Here is a 12,939-nt window from a genome sequence, read left to right as displayed (position 1 = left end):
TCCCTGCCCGTGGCAGGAGGTGGGACGAGCTGATCCTTCAATTCCCTTCCAACCCAAACCGTTCCACGCCGATCTGAGGAAAACGGAGAAAACGCAGCCCACACTCGAGATTTGATGCTTTATTCTGTCTCTACTTGGTTATAAACACCTGGCTATCAGAACTGTCACCGCTACACTGAAGTTGTTACTCAAAACACACGCTGCAAACAGCAACAAACCGGAATGCGCCTCCGCGGGCTTCTCTCCCAGGAGTGCATTTTTCCAATCTTTCAGTACGGATACCTTTGGAATGATACTGTTAACATAAGACACAAACTCCTCTTCTGGCTTTGCTCGCAGCCCCCTCCCTCGTCCCAGTGCCTTCTGCCACTGGAGATACTTTGTGTAATTGATTTGCCAACTGTAATTCCTGTTCTCCTGCAGGATTGGGAATGCGGCTGTTAACTCAGCCTTTCCCAGCACCAGTCCCTGCTTCGCGGGCTCTGGGGGTGCCCAGGCTGGTCCTGGAAGGGGCTTTAATCAGCATTTCATGTCGAAGGATAGAAAATAGTCTTTAAAACCTGGGTTAGGGAGCAACGAGGTGGAGTTCAGGTCCCGCCGGAGACACGACACGGAGTTGGGAGGACACACTGAGGATAGGATGGACGCCGGAGCTGAGCACCCTGCAAGGTTCAGCCCTCAGGGTTAAAAAAAAGGAGAGGGAAAAACTGCCCCTCCTGCCAGAAATGCAAAGAAAAAGGGATAATTTCCCTGTGCTGCAGCATCCCGTGGGATCAGCGGCTTCATTTCCCCCCTGGGACACCTCCCTGGGCAGCTGCTTCCTCATAAAAGAGCAACTCAGTTGAAAACATTGCAGCTCTGGTCAAGCCCTGATATTTTGCCAATTAAAACCCCTCTTGAACACCCAATTTCTCTGCCGTCTTCAACTCCCCCAACCCCACCGAGCTCCAGGGTGGATTAGGACACGGAGCTGTTTTCATTTCTGCTCGTGCTGGAGATAAACCCAAAATCCTCGTGTCACATTTTCCTTCCCCTGCTCCGGCCTCAACCTCCTGACCCTGCTCTGTCACCCTCAGGTCCGGCACTGCTGCGTCACCTTCGGCAAAACATCCGATTTTGGGGGGGTTTTTTTGCCCTTCCTGTCCCAGCTGCTCAATTCTGCGCCCCCATCCTGGGCGGAATGAACTTCCTGGACATATTTATTCTCCTCCAGGTGGGATTTTTACCCAGAACACACCATTCTAAGCCCAAAATGTAGGGGTGCAGGTCATGGTCGCTGCCTTGGGTGTCAAACCTGGCAGGATCCCACCAACTCTCCCTAATTCCCACATGGAATATGGCTTTTCCTGTCTGGTCACTTGCTCTGTATTAAATTCTATAAGTGCTTGTCCTGTTTCCTGCCTTTAAAAAAAAAAAAAAAAATTCCTTTCAAGAAGTTTGTCTGGTGATTCCATTAAAAAATAAGAATAAAAACGGTATAAACTCATTGTCCTCTGTCAGGGAACAGCAGTTACGTGGTAGAGGCTCACAAAGTACAAACAATTGTGTTGTTCTTACTCAAGAATTGTGTAAATTCCTGTGTTAAAATGGTGTCAATCCTGACCTGGAATGCCAAGGGGAGGCTGGACCGGCATTCCCAGTCCGTGACCACCCTACCACCACCAGCAGCAGGGATCCACAGCAGGCTGAAGGTGGGGAACACACCCAAAAAAACACAACCCAGGGCTCGGCTACTGCCTGGGAGTGACAAGGGAACCACTGGCATGGGCTGTTGTCCGGAGAGGATCGAACATGTGGGGTCAGAGGCTCCTAAAACCCCGCCTAACACAGCAGAGACCCCACAGCTGGGCTGGTGACAGCGCTGGAGGTGTCACAGCTACGGCAGCACAATTCGAAGAAATGAAACCTCCAGAACTGTTTAGAGGAACCCCTTAAAGACAACTCTCTGCCTTTGCAGGGAAAAGTGGGAGAAATCCTTAGTTCTGCTGTTTGCTCCTCGTTTTTCGGGATCTTTCCAAGCCACAGCGGCCCAAACTGCTGGAGAGTGGGAAGACAAAGTCACCTCCTCGTCCCCTCAGCCGGGCGGGCACAGACACAGGGACAGCAACCAGGGGGTGACAGGACATGACACGAGGATGTTCCAGAGCCCAGACCACGGGCTCAGGGCTCTCCAGGCCCCCCGGCAGCGGCCAAGGCTGGGCGGTGTCGCTGCTCCGGGCCCGTTAACTGTCACAGCCGGCGCCTGGCACGGCCACCGGGGCCACGGCCACCGGGGCCACGGCGGGGTGGTCACTCTGGAACACGGCGAGCTCCGTGGTGGCCTCAGGGCCGCCGGTCCCCGCGGGCTGGGGCAGGCCCCGGGGTCCCCGCTGGCCGCGGCCGCTGCGGGAGCAGTCGTGGTGGCCGTGGTTGCCCAAGCGGCTGGAGGCCACCACGGCTTTCATGGCGGCCTGGAGCAAAGGCAGAGAATTAGGGAATTGTGCCATGTTCCCACCTCCAGGCCCAGCCCAGGACACCCCAACAATCCCACCCTGTCAACCCCTGGGAGCATTGTCCAAACCCTCCTGGAGCTCTGGCAGCCGCGGGGCCGGGCCCATTCCCTGGGGGAACTCAGCACCCTCTGGGGGAGGAACCTTTCCCTAAAATCCAAAATCCATCCCAAGCCCCCTGGCACAGCTCCACACCTTCCCTTGGCACCCCAAGAGGGTGTTTGGCAGAATTCTGCCCTTGGAAGCCACTCTCTGGGCTCTGTAGGCCGTGGCCGGGGATGTGGCAGTGTCCCCCAAGGTGCCAGATGTCCCCTCCTCACCTTCAGTTTCCTCCTGGCGTTGAATTCCTGCAGTTTCTTCTGCGTGCTGTCCATGTGAGCGAATTTCGCCGCTTTCCCCGGTGACCCAGGGGTGCTCCAGGGCCTGATAAACCGTCAGCCTCTTCTGCGGGTCCAAAACGATCAATTTTCTGACCTGAAAGCACCGAAACCACGCCGAGTTTTTGTTATTTTGAAATAACTCACGGTAAAGTAAGAAGGAATTGTCATGGATGCGTAGTATATATGGTAATGAATCAGAATATCAGTCAGAAAAATAAGGAATAAATAAAAGAAGTTAGAGGAAGCAAGAGTGTGTACTAAATAAATAAATAATAAATTCGCATGAGAAATGAAATAATTCCTAGAAATGTGTGATAAATAAATAAATGTAATGAAATAAATATAGGCAGTAAATAAATAAATAAATAAATAAAAATGAAATAATGAAAGACATGAAATCAAGAATAAAAATATGTGATTAATAAATAAATGAATAAATGTAATAAATAAAAATAAAATCACAAAATAAATGGAATCAATAATGAAAAGAGTGATAAATAAATAAATGGAAATTTGTCATAAATAAATAAAACAAAAAATGTAATAAACACATAAAAATAAAACCATAAATCAATCAATCAATAATAAAAATGTGTGAGAAATAAATGAAATTAAAGAAATTAGTAAATAGATACAAATGAAATAATCAAATAAGCAAGCAAAATGTTATAAATAAATAAAGTAATTAATAAATAAAGGGATAAAAATGAAATCTTAAAAGAAATAATAACAATACACAACAAATAAATAAAACGGAATAAATAAATAAAATCGAATCAATAAATAAAAATAATGTAAAATAAAATAAAATAATAAAATAAAATGAAGTAAAACGAAGTAAAATGAAATAAAATGAAGTAAAATAAAGTAAAATGAAGTAAAATGAAATAAAACGAAGTCAAATAAAGTAAAATAAAATAAAATAAAATAAAGTAAAATAAAGTAATAAAAAATAAAAATAAAATAAAATAAAATAAAATAAAATAAAATGAAGTAAAATGAATTAAAATAAAGTCAAATAAAGTCAAAGGAAGTAAAATAAAGTAAAGTAAAATTAAATTAAATTAAATTAAATTAAATTAAATTAAATTAAATTTTAAAGTAAAAATAATTTTTAGTTTCACAAGCCCCGGCACTGCCTCGCTCACCAAATCCTTGGCGTTGGGGGACACCTCATCCCACCAGGGGGACACGAACTCGTAGTCGCAGGTGAGGATGCGGCTGTACATGTACTGATCCCCCCGCGGGTCGAAGAAGGGCTCGAAGCCACAGAGCCTGGAGAGGGGACAGGAGCCGTGGGACACGGTGGGACAAACCCAGCCCCCCCCGTGGCACCGGTGCTGTGGGACAGAGGGGACAAACCCATCCCCGCCGTGTCCCACGGCTGTGGCACTCACAGGATGTAGGTGATGACGCCCACGCTCCACATGTCCACCTCCGGCCCGTAGGGACACCCGTGCAGGATTTCGGGGGCTGGAAGCAAAGTTTGGGGGGTCAAACACGCTCACAGGCAGAGAAAACCCCGCTGGGCACCGGCAGCATCTCCCAGGTGTGGAGAAAAAAGGGATAAATGTGGCTCTGTGCCAGCCAGATGTGGCACAGCGCCAGCCATCCCTGCACCGAGCTGTTCCCGGCCTCAGGCAGGGAAACCTGCTCGGAATGTCCCTCCTGTCCCCAGCTTTCCTCTCCCCCAGATTGTCCCTCCCACCCCCGGTTCCCCCCTCCCCGCTCACCGCAGTACCCCGGCGTCCCACACACGGTTTTCATGGTGTCCTGTTCGTCCACGATCTTGGAGAGCCCGAAGTCACCTTGCGGGGACACGAGGGAGTGGCATTGCCATCAGGGAGGGGCACTGGGATCCCCTCTCGTGCCACAGCCCCCCCAGCCAGGGCCCCCAACCCACCGATTTTGAGGGGCGCGTCGGGGGACAGGTCTGCGTAGAGCAGATTCTCCGGCTTCAGGTCCCGGTGGACGACTCCGTTCTCGTGCAAATACTGCAAGAAGAGGAACAGTGGGATGTGAGAAGGAAGGGACGGAATTTGGGAGGTGGCAGCAGCACCTGGGGACCCGTCACAGACTCAGGACCAGCTCGGGAACAGCCACCGCTGTGGCAGTGCTGTTTCCAGTTAGGAGTTCCCATTTTTAAAGCCTCCCGTTGCCATGGAAACTATGGGATGCAGAGCAGCCTTGACCTTCCTCCTTCCTCTCCTTCAGCCCCCCTAAAAGCTGATCCATCTTCTCCCAGCAGTGCCTTTGGAAGGCCAAAGGAGAGCGAATAAAGGAGGTATTTGGAATAGGGACAGCTCTGCCTCTCCCCAGGGATATTTGGGATCAGTGCAACTCTGGATGCCTCTCCCCCCCAGGGGTATTTGGGATGGGGCAACTCCAGGCACTTCTCCTCAGGGATATTTGGGCTGGGGGCAGTTCTGAGTCCCTCTCCTCAGGGATATTTGGGATCAGTGCAGCTCCGGGTGCCTCCCCCCAGGGATATTTGTGATGGCCGCAGCTCCAGGCCCTTGTCTGTCAGGATATTTGGGATGGGGGCAGCTCTGGGTGCCTTTCCCCAGGGATATTTGGGTGCAGCCCCCCCAGTGCCACCCCCAAACCACCCCCGGGACCCCCTCACTGGGCCATCCCCAGGGTCACCTTACCGAAACGGCCTCCAGGATCTGCTTGACCACGTGAGCCGCATCCCGCTCGCTGTAGAACCCCCTCTCCACAATCCTGTGGGCACACAGAGCCTTCAGCCCCCTCCATCCTCATCCTCCTCCCACATCCCACTGGGATCCATCCCCCGGAGTGGAATCCGTACCTGTCGAAGAGTTCTCCTCCCGTCACCAGCTCCAGCACCAGCGCAATCTCCGAGGGCGTCTCGAAAATCTCCTTCAGCTTGATCTGGAAAGAGCAACAGGAGGGATTTCAGGATGTGGGATGTGGGAACACATCCTGGCTGTGCCGGGAGGAGGCTCTGATTGCCAGGGAGGGGGGAAAGGGTTGGTTCAGGGCAAACCAGCGCATTTCCCTCCTCGAGTTGGTTTTTCCCCACTCTTGATTTGTTTCCACCTGAATTTTTTTAACAGTTCGCAGCAGCCCAGCTCACTTAACACAGAATGGGAAGAGCTGGTGCCTTTATCCTCTTCTCATCTCTGAGCTCGTTTGTCAGAGGAGCTCCTTGAGCGCATTTTAATTTCGCAGCTCCGTCGGCACCTCGGAGCCTCTGTTGCTCCTGCAGTGTGAGAGCGACCCCGGCTGCATCCCCCGGGATGGATCCTGCACTCCTGCCCTGGCTGGGATGAGGGAGAGCCGGACACAGCCCTGCGAGGTCATGGCCACTCTGGGATCAAGGCTCTGGGAATGTCCCTTGGACTGTTCTGCAGCAGAGGAGGCACCAAACCTGTGTTTTCCTCCCGATTTTTGCAGTTTAGCTCCCACAGGAGCCCTTTGTGCCTGCACAGCCCATCTGGAATTAACAATTCTCTCTTAAAGCCACGTCCAAATGCAATTCTTCCTTTTTTTTTTTTTTTTTGGAAAAAATGGAAACCCAAGAATTTCACGCTTCTTAAGACTTTTGTGACACCGCGAATTTCATGGGGCTTTAATCATTCCCCTTCCCAGGCTGGGTGACAAGCCGTGATCCCCCGCGGGGTGAGAGACACTATGTGGCAGCTTATTGCATTATAATAATACACGGAGCCCTATAATTTTCCTATTAACTTCAAAAGTTTACAATCCTATTATCAGCCGCCACCGAGGTCGGTGCCGCACGATAGCGGCGCCGGCGTCAATAATGGAGCAGAGCAGCTCCTCTTCAAACATCACTTGAAACTTGGGATGAGCAGAACCCCACGGAAACCTTGGGGATTTAAATATTCAAACGGGCTGGATCCTCCTCCACGGGCTCCGGGGAGCCGCTGGCTGGAGAGGAGAGGGAGGAAATTGGATTTTCTGTGGTGTTCCTGATAACACATCAGAGAGGAGCCTCTTGCCACCCACGGCTGGTATCACCTGGGCTGCTCCGAGTGCGTGATTCCCATCCTGGTTGTTATCCTGCGTCTGCCCAAGTGTCCTGGGGTGGGGGAAATGTCTCCGTGGAAAAGGCTGAAGCACCAAATTGCCCCAAAACATTGAAACACCCCAAGATGGGCCCAAGCCGAGCTGGCTGAGAGGTTTAGGGACACCCCGTCCCCAGTGCTTTGCCCCTGTTATCCCTGGTTTTGGGGTGGTTTGGATTTTTCTTGGCTTCATCTCTTTGTGTGAAGGTTTTGGGACTTCTCCAGAGGGCAAAGTTCCGAGGATGTTTGATGTGGCTGGGCTGGAAGCAGCTGTGCCCGGGGTTTGAGGGATGCTGCAGCTTGGGCAGCAGCAGCCAGGGGCAAGACGATGTCCCAGCGATGTCCCAGCGATGTCCCAGCGGTGTCCCAGCAATGTCCTGATCACAATCCCAACAGCAGCAGGGCCTGTCCCGGCCCCACAGCAGCTCCCAGGTGCCTTTTTTGTGTCATTTCCTTAACCCAGCTGTTCTCCAAGGTGCTTTTGCAATTTCCCAGTGCAACCACACAGTCGGGATTGAGCCTTTTTTGGGAGGTGGGGGGCACGGAGCCCCCCAGCCCCTGCCATTCCAGAGGGGCTCTGCTGGCCCAGGCCGGATTAGATCCACTCTGGGCATTGTGAATCGCTCCAGCCGAGCTCCCGTTATCCCCCCCCAAGCTCCCGTTATCCCCGGAGCACTGAGCAAGGGAATGGCGATGGGCAGGACACAGCCCCAGCCCCCATGGCCTCGGCCTCCCCTTTTATCTCCCCTGGCAGGATTCATTACAGATGGGCAATTTTCTGTGGGATTCGTTTGATCTCCTCGATGGAAATTGCTTACCCGGTGGAAATCTCAAGCCAGGGCATGGGGAGGGGGAGGACGGGGGGTCGTTGGCCTTGGATATCAGAGCTGGGAGCTCAAAGGAGCTGCAACGAGCAGGAATTTCATGTGGCAGCAAGTGAGGAGTCACCTGGACTCTGTCTGTGAGGCAGGGAGGGGACACGGGGTGCAGGGAGGGTTTTCCATGGGGTGCTGGGTTCATCCTGCACCGAGATGGGATGAGCACGAGGACATTCCAGCCCTTCCCTCGGCACTGGGCTGAGTTAAGGGCAAACCCACCCCCAGCAGCCGTGGGCCCGACCCAAGGGGAGGTGGCAGCTGTGTCACGAGGGTCCTACTCACGATGTTGGGATGCGAGAGCCGCAGCAGGACCCCGATCTCCGTCCTCACGATCTTTTTGTCGATCTGGGAAGCAGAGCCCACACAGAGGTTGTGTCACTTGCGCTACCTGGCTCCGGCTCCCCACCACACAGAGACCCCCCCCATCACTCCCAGCACGTTTCCATGTCTGCCCCAGGGCCCACCCCCATCCCAAATCCCAGCACTTGTGTCCGTCTGGGACCCCCAGATCGTGGGAACAATGCCCAGTGCCAGGCCTGTGCCCATCCTGGTGCTGAGAGTCAGGGGAGGAGAGACACCACCACCCCTCCCAAGCACCCCCTGCCCCTCCCCAGCCCCTTTCCTGCCTCACCGTTTTCTTCAGGATCTTGGCAGCGTAGGGAGCTCCCGTGCCCTTCTCCTGGCAGCTGAACACCACCGAGGTGGCTCCCCTGGGAGGGCAGGGGGGACGTGAGGCTGGCACAGAGCTGGGGGTCCCGCTCCCCCTGTGCCCCCCACCAGCACCTTTGGCGGTGCCAGGCCCTGGGAGCTCAGTGTGGATCCCACTCTTCATGGATCCCACTTTTCATGGATCCTCCTCCTCCTACACCCCCCTCCTCTTGGATCTCACTCTTCATGGATCCCCCCACTCCTGCATCCCCTTCCTGTACCCCTCTCTTTCATCCCCACCCCGCATCCCCTTCCTGCACCCCCCTCCTGACGCGTCCCTCTCCTGCATCCCCCTGCTCCCGCATCCCCTCCCGCATCCTTCCCGGCTCAGGCTACTTTAATTAAACCCGACTTCTACAGGGGGTTTAAATCCTTAAGCGGCTTTCACGACAGGACGGAGCCGTCGTGTTCCCACTCGCAGCCCCTCGGCGACAGCGGCGACACTGCCGGGGCCCCATCCCAGCCGCGTCCCCCGGGGCCACGGCACACGGGACGGTCCCTGTCCCCAGACACCTCCCTGCCGGGTGAAACCGCTCCGGGTGACACGGGGCCCGTCGCCATCGCCTCCCCGCCGCGCCCCTCAGCCGATGGCGATCTCAGCTCGAGTTAATCGCGTTTCCTGAGCGCTGGACGGTGAAATCAGCGCATCGCTCCGGGCCATGCCGGGGCTCATTTGCAATTTCATCTCCTTGCCTGGCTCCTGGAGCAGATTAATTCCTGCCCCCGAGTCATCGGCCGCGTTTTACCGCACTTTGGCTTCGCCGCCTTCTGGGACGGAGCTCAGGCTGTGCCTGGAGGTGCCCGGCAAGAGCAGACCCCCAAAACCACCGACTTTCACACCAAAACAATCCCCTGAGCCCATCAACCTCCCCCCCGCTGCAGCTCCCGGGTGCTCTCCTGAAAGGAGGGATTTGTCTTCAAACCCAGAGCAGATTTTGCAACTCATCCGGCTGAATTTGGGAACGGCGTTCCCATGGCAACGGCAGCCCCGGGTACCGGCTTCCACCGGGATGCTGCGGGATCCACCTAGGATCGGCGAACCCCAACCTGGCCCAGCTCCAAAACATTTCCTCCCTTTGGCCAAACATTCCCCATGAAACTTTAGTTTACAAATAAAAACCGACTTGGGAACGAATTGTTCTAGCTGAGAGGGGAGAGGCGGCCACCAGCTTAGCAAAATGGGCAAAAGCTGCAATTTGACCCCAAAATGACATCGCTGCTGCTGCTGCGAGCATCACAACAACGCTGTTCCAGCGGGAGAAGCCACGAGGTTATTCTTGGAAGCTCCCAGCTGGGCTGGACACGGGGGCAGGACCCTCCACCCCCTCTCCACAGCTGAATCCCAGCCAGGATCTGTCGCCTCTCGCCCTCCCTCTGCATTTTTCCGCACGGACAATTCCCAGCCTGATTCCCTCCGCTAACAAGATCATTTAGCAGCGCTCGGCTCGGCGTTTAGGAGGACTCGGGGTGGCTCCTGTGCCCGCTGTGCCCGTGGCGCTGCCCCTCACGCGTCCCCAATTATGGCAGCGCTTGGATCCGCGCCGGAATTCGCCACACCTCGGCCCCCGCAGCCGCCGCTCAAGGCCTCAAATAAATATCCCCAATCAGCCTTGCCTGCGACGGGAGATAATTGCATTTGCTTTCCAGATGAACTGGAAAATGCCGAACAATGGGATTTGCCGACAGCCCGGAACGTGCGGCCGCCGCGAGGGCCGGAAGCAGCCCCGGGCTGGGTCCTCCTCACTGCCCCCACATCCCTGCCCGGCTCCCTCCATCCCTGCCCGGCTCCCTGGGGCTTCCTGGCCAGAGCTGGATCCAGCCTTGCCAGGAGAAGCTCTAAGGGAGAGCTGTGCATGGCATGTGAGCTCCCACCAGCCCAAATCCCACCCAGATCCCAACATGCTGTGAGTGGGTGGCTCCAGGACTGAGACCAGCTTGATTTAAACCTGGGTGCTGAAACTGGATGGGTGGATGGATGGATTCCAGGGGCTCCAGGCCTGTCCCTCTGTCCTACATCCTTCTGTGCAGGGCTGGGTGCTGCCAAGCCCTGGGCTGACATGGTCACACCTCGATACAAAAATTCCTGCTTTTACCAAAATTGCTGTTTTTCAGGATTCTCTGAGGATGGAAACCCAGTGGCAGCTGGGTCTGGCCCAGCCTGAACCACCAAATCCACCTGTTCCAGACCCAGGGCTCTGAGGCAGCACTGCCTCCCCCGCTCTGGCACAGCCCAGAGACCCCACAAGTGGGACCATCAACCTTCCCACCACGGGCTCCCGGCACCCCCTGGCACCCCCCTGCCTGGGGGGCACTGGGACACCTCACCCAGGATCACAGCCCCCAGATGGGCTCTCCAAGCCAAATCCAGACCCTTTGTGGAGCTGGCACTGCCTGGCCTTTGCAGGGGGCTGCTGCAGGCGGGACCCTCATCGCCCACCCCCAAAGCCTTGGGGTGCTCGGAGGGGAGATGAGTCTCCCCATGATCCCACTCCCTGCCATGGACATGAGGAGTATCCAGCTCCACATGCCCAGGGACCTCTGGCCCATCCTGCAAACCCCCAGTGAGCGCTCCCAGACCGTGGCGGCAGTCCAAGTGCCAGGTTACACGAGAGGGGAGGGTCTGTCACCATCCATCCCCTTTATCCATCCCCCCATCCCTCCTTCCATGGCCCTTCCACATCCATCCGTCTTCCCTGCATGTCCATCCCCTCCTGCACCCCTCCATTCTTCCCCCCCTCCTCATCCATTCCTCCCACACCCGTCCATCCCCTTCGTATCTGTCCCTCCCTTCCTGCATCCTTTCCTGCATCCCTTCATCCCTCCATTCCCCTTCATCCATCCCCCCCATCCATCCCCTCCGTATTCCTCCACCCCTCCCCACATCCCTGCATCCCCTCTGCTCCCCTTCATCCCTCCCTGCCTCCCTCCAGCCCTCTCCCCACCCCAACCAGGACCCGCTCCCACCCCGGGGGTCTCCTGCCCCTCCCAGCCCCTCCCAGTTCGCTCTCCCTGTCCGGTACCGTCCCAGCTCGGAGCCCACGACGTAGAAATCTTCCAGTGCCGCCTCCCGGTGGGATCCATCGATCCAGAACTCGCTCCCGCTCTTGGACGACGGCATGGTGGGCTGGGGGCTGCGAGCTCCCGCCAGCTGCTGGGAAGGGGAGACCCCGGCATCGATAGCCGCGGCCCCCTCCTCACCCCCACCCAATCCCCCCGCGCTTCCGCGAGTGCCCAGATGGCTCGGGAAAAACCAGCGCTCGGGATTATTGAGCGCCATGGAATCACGGCCACAAATCCCCTTCCCACCCCGCACGTACGCTGCCTTTTCCGAGATAATTCCCCCCGCTGTGGGATCTGTCCCCCCTCCAGCTTTATCCGCCACCCTCATCCCCCTTTTCCCACCCCATTCCCACCTTTCTGTGGATCACCCCCCGGCTTTGCAGAGCCCGGCAGGCCGGGCTCCCACGGACTGGTTTGCACCCCGATTCCCGCAGCCTCCCCCAACCCCCCCGGCCCTCCGCACGCCCCCGCGGGCCCGGTAATTTTGGGGTGGGGTCGGGGCCCGGCACGTACCGTTACCTGCGGCGCCGCTCGTGTCCGCCCCGGCTCTGCCTCATCCCCGGCGCGGGGTGGCCGTGCCGAGGGTGGGCACGGGGGGTCCTGAGCCCCCGGAGCCGGTGCTGAGCCTGACCGCGGCCCCCCGGGCCCGGGCGGGCCCCCCCCGCTGCTCCCCAAACCGGCGCGTCACGGCTCAGCTCCTCGGCGGGGCTTCACGGGGCGCTGAGCGGCGCTGGGATGGGAGGACGCAGGGATGGGAAGATGGAGGGATGCAGGGATACAGGGATGGGAGGATTCAGGAATGGAGGGATGCAGGGATGGGAGGATGCCGGGATGCGGGAGCGCTGGGATGCCGGGATAGCGGGCAGCACCGGGAGGCAGGGATGGGAGGCTGCCGGGCTGCGGGAGCGCAGCGCTGCAGGGAGAGAGGAAGGTGGGGATGCGGGGCCGGGGCTGCGGAGCACCGGGACCCTCCCAGGCAGCATCACCGGCTCCGCCGCGCTCCCGCCTGGCTCGGCCGTGCCACCCCCCGGCCCGGCACCGCCACTGCACCGCCCCCGCCGCCCCCCGCCCTCCCGGGGCTGCGGGACCGGCCCGGTGCTTGGGGGGGTCCGGGCGGCCCCGACCCCACTCCCCGCAGCGGCAGGACCCGGCCCCGCAGCGGCACCAGGGCGGAGGCACCGCGGCCGCTCCCCGGGAGCACCCGGAATCCCCCCGGTGCCGTGCCCCCCCATCCCGCCCCGCAGCCTGGGGAGCACCCGCGGCCCCGCACCCACCGGGGCCGGGCCGTGCCCCACCCGAGCAGCCAGAACCGGGAACCCCCCGGTGCCGGGGGTCTCGTCCCGGGGGGGGCGCGGGCGCTGCCCGGAGCGGC

At 57.1% G+C, this 12,939-nt stretch overlaps 1 protein-coding gene across 1 annotated transcript; it reads right to left on the bottom strand.

Moving 5' to 3' along the window:
• Positions 1–104: 104 nt before the first annotated feature.
• Positions 105–12,594, bottom strand: LOC125317951 (calcium/calmodulin-dependent protein kinase type IV-like). Its single transcript, XM_048288260.1, is given in 13 exon segments — positions 105–2,450; positions 2,810–2,887; positions 2,889–2,963; positions 4,018–4,144; positions 4,267–4,342; positions 4,603–4,677; positions 4,773–4,863; positions 5,521–5,593; positions 5,682–5,764; positions 8,082–8,144; positions 8,431–8,509; positions 11,528–11,655; positions 12,081–12,594. Coding segments are annotated over 12 exon segments (1,146 nt in total). The 5' UTR covers positions 11,626–11,655; positions 12,081–12,594; the 3' UTR covers positions 105–2,222.
• Positions 12,595–12,939: the final 345 nt, after the last annotated feature.

The sequence above is a fragment of the Corvus hawaiiensis genome, chromosome 28, assembly GCF_020740725.1.
Source record: "Corvus hawaiiensis isolate bCorHaw1 chromosome 28, bCorHaw1.pri.cur, whole genome shotgun sequence".
Taxonomy (NCBI): domain Eukaryota; kingdom Metazoa; phylum Chordata; class Aves; order Passeriformes; family Corvidae; genus Corvus; species Corvus hawaiiensis.
Note: the sequence above shows the minus strand (reverse complement) of the source record. Positions and strands in the feature narration are given on the sequence as shown.